Source organism: Schistocerca piceifrons, chromosome 6, assembly GCF_021461385.2.
Source record: "Schistocerca piceifrons isolate TAMUIC-IGC-003096 chromosome 6, iqSchPice1.1, whole genome shotgun sequence".
In the NCBI taxonomy this organism is placed as follows: Eukaryota; Metazoa; Arthropoda; class Insecta; order Orthoptera; family Acrididae; genus Schistocerca; species Schistocerca piceifrons.
This window is the reverse complement of record NC_060143.1, coordinates 594,571,568-594,584,816: the sequence shown is the minus strand read 5'-3', so window position 1 is coordinate 594,584,816 and position 13,249 is coordinate 594,571,568. Positions and strand designations below refer to the sequence as shown.

Genomic DNA, 13,249 nt, shown 5'->3' with positions numbered 1-13,249 from the left:
CAAGATAATGCACGACCGCATGTTGCAGGTCCTGTGCGGGCCTTTCTGAATACAGAAAACGTTTGACTGCTGCCCTGGCCAGCACATTCTTCAGATCTCTCACCAATTCAAAACATCTGGTCAATGGTAGCCGAGCAACCGGCTCGTCACAATACGCCAGTCACTACTCTTGATGAACTGTGGTATCATGTTGAAGCTGCATGGGCAGCTGCACCTGTACACGCCATCCAAGCTTTGTTTGACTCAATGCCCAGGCGTATCAAGGCCGTTATTACGGCCAGAGGTGATTGTTCTGGTTACTGATTTCTCAGGATCTATGCACCCAAATTGCGTGAAAATGTAATCCCAGGTCATTTCTTGTACAATATATTTGTCCAATGAATACCTGTTTATCATGTGCATTTCTTGTTGGTGTAGCAATTTTAATGGCCAGTAGTGTATGAGTATAATATGTAGTCATAGGAGCAAAGACATAATAGCATATTTTACTACTAAAAGTCATCCATAAAGTAAGTTATAATGAGCCAATATATCTACAGATATGACTTATTTCTACATAAAAAATCACAAGTTTCACTAATGTATACAACGTATAATGCATCAGTTTTAGATACTTGAAAATGGTACAAGGCCAAAATTGTACAATTATACATAAAATAAAGAGAATGGCAGCTGAAGCCATCATGAAATCTTTCAAAAAACTGATATTGGCTGAAGTGGGGAGGATAAAAATGGACATTGGCAATGACAAGAAAAGAATTTGTGAAGAAGAGACATTTGGTAACATTGGATATAGGCTGAAGAGCCAAACAAAACTGGTACACCAGCCTAATATTGTATAGTGCCCCCACGAGCATGCAGAAGTGCTGGAATACGACTTGGCATGGACTCGACTAATGTCCGACTTAGTGCTGGAGGGAGTTGTCACCATGAATCCTGCAGGGCTGTCTATAAATCCGTAAGAGTACGAGGGGGTGGACACCTCTTCTGAACAGGACGTTTCAGGGCACCCCAGATATTCTCAATAAGGTTTATGTCTAGGGAGTTCGGTGGCCATTGGAAATGTTTAAACTCAAAAGAGTGTTCCTGGAGCCACTCTGTAGAAATTCTGGATGCTTGGGATGTTGCATTGTCCTGCTGGAATGCACAATAAACATGAATGGATGCAGATGATCAGAGAGGATGCTTATGCATGTGTCACCTGTCAGCCACGTCTAGACGTATCGGGGGTCCCGTATCACTCCAACTGCACATACGCAGCACCATTACAGAGCCTCCACCAGCTTGAACAGTCACCTGTTGACATGCAGGTTCCATGTATTCATGAGGTTTTCTCCATACTCGTACATGTCGATCCACTTGATACAATTTTCCAATCGTCAACAGTCCAATGTCGGTGTTGACAGGCTCAGGCAAGGCACAAAGCTTTGTGTCGTGCAGTCATAAAGGGTACGAGAGTGGGCCTTCAGCTCTGAAAGCCCATATCTATGATGTTTCGTTGAATGATTTGCACGCTGAGACTTGTTGATGGCCCAGTATTGAAATCTACAGCAATTTGCAGGAGGATTGCACTTCTGTCACATTGAAAGATTCTCTTCAGTCATAGTTGGTCCCATTCTTACAGGATCTTTTTCTGGCTGCGGTGATGTCGGAGATTTAATGTTTTACTGGATTCCTGTTATTCACAGTACTCATCTGAAATGGTTGTATGGGAAAATCCCCACATCCCCACTACCTTGAAGATGATGTGTTCAGACTCAATTAAATCTTCATAATGTACCATTGTAGCAGCAGTAACCAATCTAACAACTGCACCAGACACTTGTTGTCTTATATAGGCATTGCTGACTGCAGTGCCATATTCTGCCTGTTTACATATCTCTGTATTTGAATATGCATGCCTATTCCAGTTTCTTTGGCACTTCAGTGTAGATTTAAGTGTTAGGAAGTCTCTTCTGTAGATATTTGTTTGGAGTGTAGCCAGCCACATATGGAAGTGAAACATGGACAATAAACAGTTTAGACAAAAAGAAAACAGAAGCTCTCAAAATTTTGTGCTATGGAAGAATGTTGAAAATTATATGTGTTGATCACATAACCACTGAGGAGGTATTGAATAGAATTGGGCAGACAAGAAATTTGTGGCACAGTTTCACCAAAAGTAGGGATCAGTTGATAGGACACATTCTGAGACACCAAGGCATCACCAATTTGGTAATGGAGATAAGTATCGGGGGGGTAGAAATCATGGAGGGAGACCAAAAGATGAGTACAGTAAATAGATAGAGAAGGATGTAGGTTGCAATAGTTATTCAGAGGTGAAGAGGCTCGTACAGAATAGAGTAGCATGGAGACCAGTATCAAACCAGTCTTCAGGCTGAAGACAACAACAATAATAATAATAATAATAATAATAATAATAATAATAATAATGGAGTATGGTGGTCAGCAAGTTAAAAAAAAGTATTTTCAATCATTTATATTATATGTAAGCCACAAACTTTCTCTAGGCTGCTCATAGTACACTCATGTTCAGAAAAACTTGAATAATTAGAGTTAGGACACTCATATTCACAGGACACGTACAATAGTAAGTTCTGCAGAAATTATTAGCATTTGTCACCTCATTTCAGTATGTGTGCTGTTGCCTAGTAGGCACAGCATCCACCATGGGACCTAATAACATGTTCCAAGCTAGATAGCATCCTGTGGTATAGGAAATAAACAGAACCTGGATTTGTCGGAGAACACTATTTGATGCCATTCCTTTCTCCAGTGACGTCATTCTATACAGCATTGCTGTCTTGTATGTTTCTGCAAACTCGTCAAAGATGGCAAGAAGTGGACGATGCACACAGAACCCTTGCTGCAATAAACGGCAACTGACTGTCATCCCTGATAGTGTACAATGTGTTAAACTGTTCCACTGTTGCAACAGACCTGAGGAGGACACAGATCTGTCCTGAAATGCAATTCAGTTGAAGTGTTGATCTTGTCGGGGTGTGGTGTGGGTGGTGCGACCTGACCCATCTCGTCGTGTTCTACGGCCTTCCATAAACCATTCTGCATACAACCATTGCCGCTCGTATGGAATGAGATGTGCAATTTCCCAGATAGATGCATCGCATTCCCTCATGCCAATAATGCGCCCTCTTTCAAACTCATTTATTTGATGGTACAGTTCGAGCATATGTCTACGAGGCATCCTGCATGTCTGCTCAAGTCACACTGATCCATTACGTTCAGTTTATAGCAACAACAAGAGCTGCTGGCACATTTAACGCTAAATGGTGGTGTGCCACACTATTGATGTTCACCGTGAACCCACGGGCCCATGTGGTTCTAGTGTTAATCATTTCTACAGAATGTACTAATGTACGTGTCCTGTAAAATTGAACATCCTGTATCTTGTGTTCAGGGTGTTCTGTCTTTCCTGAACATGAGTGTATGTTACTCGCCTTACTGAAACTCTTTCATCATGTGATTTGGTGACTTTCCATTTTTTACCAAGTTGGTATCAACATTTTGAAAATGAAGACCGAGCACAGCTCAGGTCACAACATTGTGACCGAGCGAGGTGGCGCAGTGGTTAGCACACTGGACTCGCATTCGGGAGGACGACGGTTCAATCCCGTCTCCAGCCATCCTGATTTAGGTTTTCCGTGATTTCCCTAAATCGCTTTAGGCAAATGCCGGGCTGGTTCCTTTGAAAGGGCACGGCCGATTTCCTTCCCAATCCTTTCCTAACCCGAGCATGAGCTCCGTCTCTAATGACCTCGTTGTCAACGGGACGTTAAACACTAACCACCACCACCACAACATTGTGTCAAAAAGAGCATACCCGAATACAGGTCAAGCATTGGTTTTCTTGATGAACAAGCCACATATCACTCAAAAACTGGACTCGTTTCATACAAGAAAAACGTGCGGATATCTCGATAGCTGTCCTTCAACTGGTGCTATCTTTTATTGTCTGTTTCTGTATTTATTTCAAAAGAAACATTAGTGGACGTAACGGCTGCTGTTGCGATGGATGAGCCGATACGGTCAGTTAGATATTTGTTAGATTTTGGAGTTTGCTGTAATTCTGCTACAGATATGTAACATTTATTGAGTGGTGATGAGCTGCAGGTAGGCACAACAAAAAGACTGACAGCAACTAAGCTTTCGGCCAAAAAGCCAAAGAAGCCTACATTAGAAGTACACGCGCGCGCACACACACACACACACACACACACACACACACACACACACACACACACACACACACACGGCCATAGTCTGTGGCTGTTGAGACTAGACTGTGAGCAGCACTGCATGATGGGAGAAACACCCCAGTAATGTGGGTAAGGAGGAGGCTGGGGCAGATTGGGGGAAGGATAGCAGGAGAGGGGTGGGGGGCAGTAATGTGCTGCTTGTGGGAGCATACAAGGATGAAGTAGGGAGAAGGTAGGGCAACTGACAGTGGATTGAGTGTTGCATTTGCAGCAAAGTGTTAAGTGTGAGTAGTATATACATTTCATAATCTTATTTAAAACGTATTTGTAAGGACCTACCACACAGCTAGTCTGTGGTATTGTACAGTTTGAACCATAATGTCTTTTGAAACTATGTAAATTGTTTGTTGTACAAATATTTACAGGAAATACTGCAAATTATAATTATTTAATATGTGTAACCAGTTTATTCGAGTGTCTTCAGTCACATTTGACACACTGCAGATGAAAGCAGTAATGATACATCAGTCTTACATTCTGTTATAATTAGATGTGAGGCTTCAGGGCAACGTTAGTTTTTTTTTCCTCCCTTTCAGGTACAGGTGGTTCCCAAACAGACAAGGATCAGTGCACGGTTTTGGTGTCCCACCACAGAGCCGGCGGCCAGTGGCCGATCCTCCAGGGGGGCGCCACAACTGGGGCCGTGGATATGTTCTCGGCGAGGAATGAGCGAGCTGCATGGAGCTATCATAAAGCAAATTTATTAAAATCTTATTTTTGTTTTGCTTAAAGTGTATAATATTTTAATAACTTGTTAGGTGAATGAAGGTTTCGAGACAAATAACATGTGCTGGCATAAATCTTGTTGTATTGAGGATTGTTCAGTGTGCAGTTTATTATCTTTCATGAGAGGGAGAGATAATGTTTGTCATTTTAGGTACAGTTACTTAACCGCTTAAAGGCATAAGTAATACTAAATGCAGAAAAGGGAGGATTATTTGTTTTACACTTCCAGAGCAACTTACTGAAAGTGCAAGTACTATTCAGTAGTAAAAATAAAGGTTGTAAAAGAACAGTGATGTGTATGTATGAAAGTGAAAAGAAGTAAAAAAATAAAATAAAAAAATAGACAATATTCTAACATTGTCAGTATTCTTTCCTTAAAAATTATTTAGTAAGCCATTTCAAACCTTTAGCATTTTTTTGTGGCCTCCATGTGTGTTACGGAGTTTGCATGCTGCAGTAGCTTTGGAAATAAGTCCACATAATGACCAATCACTATTCTACCATTTTGATTTAAGTGCACAAGATGGTTACCAAAGAATGTACTCTCATGCTAATACTTGCAGAGATGTGATAATCTTTGTTCCTCATTATCCTAACAATAGGTGGGTCTAAGGATCTGAGCAGAGTAACCTCTCCTTCTATAAGCTTTCTTGACCTATCCCTCTTTCCTCACCAAGAAAGGAACTAATAATTCCAAAAGTTAGGATATTGGCAGTGTTAAGAATTATATGGTTCTATACTAGTCTTCCAGTTTCAGCCAGGAATGTGTAGTGCGTCCAGTGTAGCAGATTGTGACCACCACATATTGGTTTCCAGATATTAAAGCTCTGTTGTTATGATAAAAATGCAACTTACCAGGACTCCAGGAATGCTCATAGTTGGTCTGTGGTTTCATTTCTGCAGATGCCCGAGAGCAGTTGTCAGTGTTTGGCTGTCAAGTTTTAAGTAAAGTTTAAAGGATCATGTGATTCAGATAAAATGACAGCTGAGTTAACCAAATAAATAATTCTGATGTAAGTAGTACACTGCAAATATTGTGTATAGTTTATGTAACATAGACTGGCAGCTTCTAGTATGACAGAGCTGTGTGAGATATTTAAAGAATATTTCGGGTCAAAAGAGAGAGTCAACTGGTAATTAAATTGAAATGCCTTCTTTTAAAGTATCAAATGTTAAATCATTGTGAGTGGTCAGTTTGTGGAGGGGACATTAAATGTTAGTGATAAGTGTGTCCCTAGGCAGGCAGTGACCGGTGGGCACAGGCTTTTCCCCTGTGGGGCCATGCAAGGTGATTGATACAGAATGGCAACAGCAGTGAACGAAATATCTTGGATTTCCTGAGAAACCAGTTACAAACCTTACAAACATGATACAATAAAACCAAATACACCATCATGGTGGTGAAATGAGCTCATTGCATTTTTACGCATACTTCTATGATAAGGATAACAATTGAAACACTGGAGTTATCACATCAAAGTATCAAATTACAATTGACATCAGTAAACACCACAATATGCTAAATTCCAAATCCTGCATGGAAAACTAGACTATTTTGTGAAAGAGAGATAAGCAAATGTGCCACAGCCATAAATCCTCCACAAACTACACATGATATGAAGGCAGAATGAGTTACATATTTCCTCACCTAATCATGGCAGGTAATGACTACCTATAGCTAACAATTTGATATACTTTAAATGAACAGTTGTTAATGAAAGTTATATTAAACTGGTATGAAATCACAAATAATAAAAAAGAAAACATTTGCATGAAAGAACACACATCTAGAGAGCAGAAGGGAATGCTTTCATTGATCTATCCACTGATAACTTGTAACTTTAAGTAACTATTTCATATTGTAAAATGAAGTATAGCAGTTTTGCTAATAACAATAATGGAAATTCCTGGATGGAAAAATGTGTAAAGGCAACTACTTACCCATAGAGGATTAGTGTGGGCCACACAGAAACGTGAAAAAGCAGTTAACATTAGAATGAGATTTTCACTCTGCAGCGGAGTGTGCGCTGATATGAAACTTCCTGGCAGATTGAAACAGTGTGCCAGACAGAGACTCAAACGCAGGAACTTTGCCTTTTGCCGGCAAGTGCTCTACCACTTGGTAGAGCACTCGCCTGCGAAAGGCAAAGGTTCCGAGTTCGAGTCTCGATACGGCACACAGTTTTAATCTGCCATGGAGTTTCAGTTAACACTAGTTTTCAAGCTCTTGTTCTTTTTTCTAGTAAGAGTACACACATTCTCTCACACATCCAAACGTACCTGCTTGCAGTAGCAGTAAGACTGATCATTGATTATCGAAAGCAGTTATCTGAACAGCTGGAGGTGAGCTGGGGTAACAGTTAGTGTGAGAAAGGTCTTTCACCAGATTGCTATGTGGCTGCACAAGGCAAAATTACGAGTGCATTTCGAAAAGTAAAGATCCAATGGCTTGCAGTCCTTAAATAGAACATTTATTTAGAAAATGTCAGTTACATCTTATTAACTGGATTATTTGTTGTTTTTTGACATAATCACCCCCGTTATCCAAACATTTGTTAAGTTGGTGCACAAGCTTTTGTAACCCAGTCACAGAAGGTTGCCGCCTGTTGTCGGAACCACATTTCAACTTCATCTTTGATCTCTTCATTGTCGTGGAATTATTTTCCACCAAGATGTGACTTCAGGTAACGGAAGACATTGAAGTCGGTGGGCACTAGGTCCAGGCTGTATGGCAGATGGTCCAGTACGTCCCATTTGAATTGTTTGAGTAGTGCATTGGTTACGAGCGCTGTGTGAGGCCGAGCGTTGTCATGAAGCAAGCGGACTCCACTTGTCAGCATTCCCCTGCGTTTGTTTTGAATTGCCCTTCGAAGACGTTTCAAAGTCTGGCAATATGCAGCAGCATTAATTGTCGATCCAGGACGCATAAATTCCAACAGAAGAATGCCTTGTCTGTCCCAAAAAAACAGAAGCCATGATTTTCTTCACTGAAATCGACATTTTGCATTTCTTGGCCTTTGGTGAATTTGAATGGCACAATTGAATTGATCGTTGCTTGGATTCAGGCGTATGGTGATAAACCCACGTCTCGTCACCTGTCACAATGTGATCAAGGAACTCATCACCTGCTTCAGCATAGCGTGTAAGGAAGTCAAGTGCAAAGCCCATCCTTTTCTTTTTGTGTTCTTCCATTAACAGTTTTGGAACCCAGCACGCACACAATTTCCTGTACCCTAACTTAACAGTCATGATGTCATAAAGGGTTGTCGTTGACACGTCCGGTATGATCTGATGCAATTCTTTCAATGTGAGACGTCTATTCACACGAATTGCTTCCTCCATTCTCCGAAGATGGGCATCAGAGATCACAGATGGCCGACCTGTTCTTTATTTGTCATGAATATCGGTCCTACCTTCAAAGAAATGACGACACTATTTCGTTACATTTTGTCGATTCATATTGTTCCCATAAACAGAAACAATTTCTTTGTGAATATCCGCTGGTCGCTAACCTTTTGCACAAAGAAAATGTATGACGGAGTGCACTTGGCATTTGGCAGGATTCTGAATCGGCGCAGCCATTTTAAACACGACCTATTCCAACCAGAAGCAACGTTCAACTGCCGAACAACCACGAGGAGAAAGCTAACGGTTCAAGGTTAACACCAGTGTTGCTAACTTGCTCGCCAAAACTCTTCTGTTCCTCTGGCGTATCCTTACTTTCCGAAATACCCTCGTACTTCAGAGGGTAGGGCACATTACGGATTGTGGGGAGGAGAGGAAGGTGGTGCCAAAGAGCAAGACATATGGGGGGAGGGGAGCCAAAGAAAGAAAGAAAGAAAAAGAGAAAGAAAGAAAGAGAGAAGGGTAAATGTTAGGTGAGGCAGTGAGAAACAAGTTAGCAGAGGTTTAGGCCAGGGGGACTGCAAGAGCACAGAATATGCTGGCGACACATTTCCCATATGTGTAGTTCAGAGGAACGAAACATCTCGAAGAGAGAATCCAAATGGTCCGTGTAGTGAAGCAGCTGTTGAACTCACTAGTGTCGTGATATGCTGCTTGTTCGGCAACTGGATGGTAAAGTTTATAGTTTAGCAGTAGCCATTCGTGTGAATGGATACTTGTTGCTTGTCGTGCCCACAAAGAATGCAGATACATAAAAAAGACTGCTTTCATATGTGGCCCTTCCTTTCATTGGGTGGGAAATGCTTGTCACTGGACTGTTGGACTGTGCATACACCCCCCCCCCCCTCCCCCCCCCTCCCCCTCCACTTCCTACGCTGTGGGGCTCACCACTCTTTCACTCTTTGGTGAGTTCATGCTTGGCTACTACGGGGCCACAGCCTTTGCAGCACCTCTTCCCTATCCATGCTGTGCACGTCTATCCTTCTGCTGTTCTTTTTCCCCTTCCCGTGGGGAACATGTCTTGGATATTGTTGGGAATGTATTCTAGGGTATTAATAGCCTGACATCAAAACAGCCCCTCATCTATTTTTTCTTTCTTCCTTTCTTCTCCAGCTCCTACCCTTCCTTTGCTCTGGAATTTGAGGTTCCTCTCTGCTTCTTCTTCCTCCTCGTGAGCTTGTGAAGGCCGGTCTGAATGTTGGCACGTAACAGGTGACACATTTCCCAGCTCTGGGTCAACACGCAAGGTTCGCACTTACTCCTTGGACAGGCCAGGCCCAGGGAGGGGTGATTGCCTGAGCTGTTACTTCCCCAAACTGCCAGTTGGTCCATTTGTCTGGAGTTTGGGAGATATGACCTGAGGTGTGAACAACCGTGCGCCATCAGAGAAGCTGACAATCGTGGGGTATTTTTTCACAATGAGCCAATCGCCATCTCAGTCTACATCTAGTAAACATAAACAGAATTAGACTATAGATGCAAAGAATCTCCTTCCTGCACTTTGGTTCACATACTGAAGGTCAGTCCTTTGCTATGGTTAATCTGTTTATTATTCAGGAAGGTGTTGATGCTGTTTAAAGCCCTGTAAAATCTGCTCTCATTTATGCAATGGCACTTTCCTTTTGGAGAGTACTTGTAAATCTTGAGCCCAACAACTGCTTGCAGCTTCGCTCTTCCACGGCTATGCTGTTCACGTCGAGGCCCATCGAATGCTGAAATCTTCGTGTGGTATCATTGACACTAGGCTTCTTCACGGTCTGTATGAAAGAGAAATCCAAACTTATCTCTGATCAGGGCATCACTGCCGTCCACTGGTTAATGATAAAGGTTGAGGCAATGTTGGTGCCTACACACACTCTTTTTCTCGTGTTTTATAGGGTAGTGCTTCCATCGAAGATCGAAGCAGGCTATGAAGTTGTCACGGCCTGACCGTACATTCCAAACCCAATGCATTGCTACCCGTGTCAACATTACAATCGCGCTCGTGTGTCCTGTTAAAACACAGCCAAATGTGGTTCTTTTGGTAGGGATGCTCATGAGGGCTATAGACTGCTTCCTGCTCCCCACTGTGTCTATTGAAATGGCAACCGTACAACCGTATCTTGGGAATGTCCCCTTGTATTTAGATGAATGGGCCATCCAGTAGATCCAGGTGAAGGAAAAAGTACCGTCCTCAGTTGCTCGCAAGTGTTGGCTAGTCAAAAGCTGGGTTTACAATATTGTACTTGCTATGCCTTGCTCCGTGAAGGACATGGCCATGCAGACTTGCGACCTCAAATTCAGCACTGCAGTTGTAAAATTGTCCGGTGTCATTGTAGCACCCCGTATCCTCTTCCAGCTACGCAACAAGCCACCCAATCTTTGCTTCTGACAGCAAAATCACCTCCTTCACAGCCAGCAGACCAGAAAACACCCCCACAAAGCCTTCTTACGTCCCTCCAGGCAACAAACATCCGAGTTGTCATCTGCCAACTGCAATGGCTCTGAGAAACGAAAGAAAGACAAATGGTTTTCTCCTTCCCCAACTCTGAGATCCTCTACAATGGCGTCACCACATGATACCCTCACCTGGCCGACCTATATTTTGCTGGTGTGCACCATTTACAATTTTTCTGCCCTGAAATCTGCAGGCTGACCCAGAGAGAATGCCGAAACCTCTGTAGATCTTGTGGGATAGGATCTTCCAGCCTCTGCACCCTTTAGCAGTGAGTCTTCGAAGATTGGCACTCGGTGGCCGCCATGGTGACAACCCTCAATATTTTCCCTCCTCCCTTCCCCCTTGTGAATCTGCTCCAATGGAGCATTCGTGGCATTAGATCCAACAAGGAGGAATTACAGCCACTCCTGGAATCACAGCGTCCGCTTGTTTCCTGCCTCCGAGAAACAAAACTGTATGCTTGAGACTGCTTTGACCTCTCGCATTTCCTTTCAGTCTGCTTTGATCTTCCCCCTGTGGACAGCATTCCATCTCATGGGGGAGTCACACTGCTCATCTGAGATGACATTCATAGCCAAACCATTTCACTGAACACTCGGCTGCAAGCTGTTACAGTCTGTATTATACTCCTTGTTTACCTTTTCTCTTTGCAACATCTACATCCCTCTGTCGTTCAGTACCACCAGAGCAGACTTCCTCCAGCTTATTGGTCAACGCCCTCACCCCTTTCTGCTGCTTGGTGACTTTAATGCACCTGCTGGGGGTCTTCCAGAGCCTATCTGAGAGATGCTCTTTTTCCTGACCTTCTCAATTAACTCAACCTCATTTGCCTGAACACTGGAGCACCCATGTTCCTTTAAGACTCGACACATACATATTCCCATTTGGACTTTTCCTTCTGCACTGTCCAACATCGTCTCGAGTGGTCCGTTCTCAGACACGTACTCGAGCGACCATTTCCCATGTGCTATCATTTTGTCAACTCCTACCCCACCTACATGTAAACCCAATTGGCGGCTTTCTAAGGCCAACTAGAGGCTTTACTCCTCCCTGGTGACTTTTGATGAACAACATTTTCTCAGTAGTGGTGACCAGGTAGAGTACATTACAAATGAAGACATGGGGGGGGGGGGGGGGGGGGAGAGACAATGAATGTCACTTTTTACCAAAATTTTGTTTATTCTTCTGTTAAACTTGTTGAAGTGCATAATTTAGAATCATAAGACAGGAAAAATTGTGATTGTCACGGTATTTTGCAAAGCAATGATGAATGTCTTGCATGCGTTTGAATATTATTAAAACCAGATTCAAGTTTGTATTTCAGTGTAAGTAGTGCTGGATATCAGTTTAAAGTATTTCCATTGTTGTTTAGATGAATTACTGCTTTAATTATTTAAAATGTCAATAGATTCAAGAGCCTCATGGATTAAGTTTAGTATTCTTGAAAGACTCATAGTGACATGAAGTGCTATTTTGTTAGTGCAAAGGTGTTGTTATTTCGATTTCTACAATGGATCCAAATGAAAATGCTGTTCCAGAGTGGAAAGTTAATCCAAAGAAAGGCAAAAGTATGGATGAGTATGGGGTGCTACTAAGATGAGTAACCACAAGCGTGAAACTGGAAAAAACTGTGAGTGTAGTAGATTAAAATATTTTGAGAAAATTAATGAAAGTGAAGGGCAGACTATTATAAAGCATTTTAATGGGTTACCTGATAAAATGCTGAGAATTTACATTTATCTGGGCTGATAAAAGCCCATTTCATCAAACAAGGATGGAGTCATAAGAATCAAGCAGAGTCTGATCTTCATCATCGTTCATACACATTCAAAGTTTGGGTAAAAAGAGGTGAATTATTACATGAAGAATGTGTATGCTACAAAGCGTTCATAGCACTTCATTGTGTAACCCCACAACGTCTGCTAACTATTCAACAGCAGCTGACAATGTATGGGATGGTATGTTATGGAAGAGGTAAACACAGTAACAGACCCCACTCTATAAGTAATGAAACACAATTGAAGGTCAATGAATATATTCAGTCCCTCAAAGGTCGCCACTCTCATTACTCCTTGGAAAAAAGAATCCAAAATATATTTACCAGAGGAACTCAGTGCAAGGATAATACACAAAATGTATAGGGAAATTAATCCAACCAACCCCATTTCATATGATAGCTACTTGCACATTTTTAACAATGAGTATAACATTTCATTTGGTTATCGTAGGTCAGACACTTTGTAGTGAATGTGATTCAATAAAGGTACAAGAGAAACAACTACATGAAGAGCTGCCACTCTTTGCAGAAACTAACAACCCCATTTTAGTCAGCCAGAAAACAAACCTTTTAAAAAACCTGGCCATAAGAAAGGAGCTCTACTTAAAAAGAGCACAAACTTTCTAC

General features: G+C 42.1%; 1 protein-coding gene across 2 annotated transcripts in view; it reads left to right on the top strand.

Moving 5' to 3' along the window:
* Positions 1-5,358, top strand: part of LOC124802802 (derlin-1) — a 135,518-nt gene extending 130,160 nt beyond the window's left edge. For both annotated transcript variants that reach the window (XM_047263805.1, XM_047263806.1), the window contains exon 7: positions 4,814-5,358. In XM_047263805.1, the coding sequence (XP_047119761.1) occupies positions 4,814-4,946 (133 nt within the window). In that variant the 3' untranslated portion in view covers positions 4,947-5,358. The remainder of the gene's footprint in view (positions 1-4,813) is intronic.
* The last annotated feature ends 7,891 nt before the right edge of the window (positions 5,359-13,249 follow it).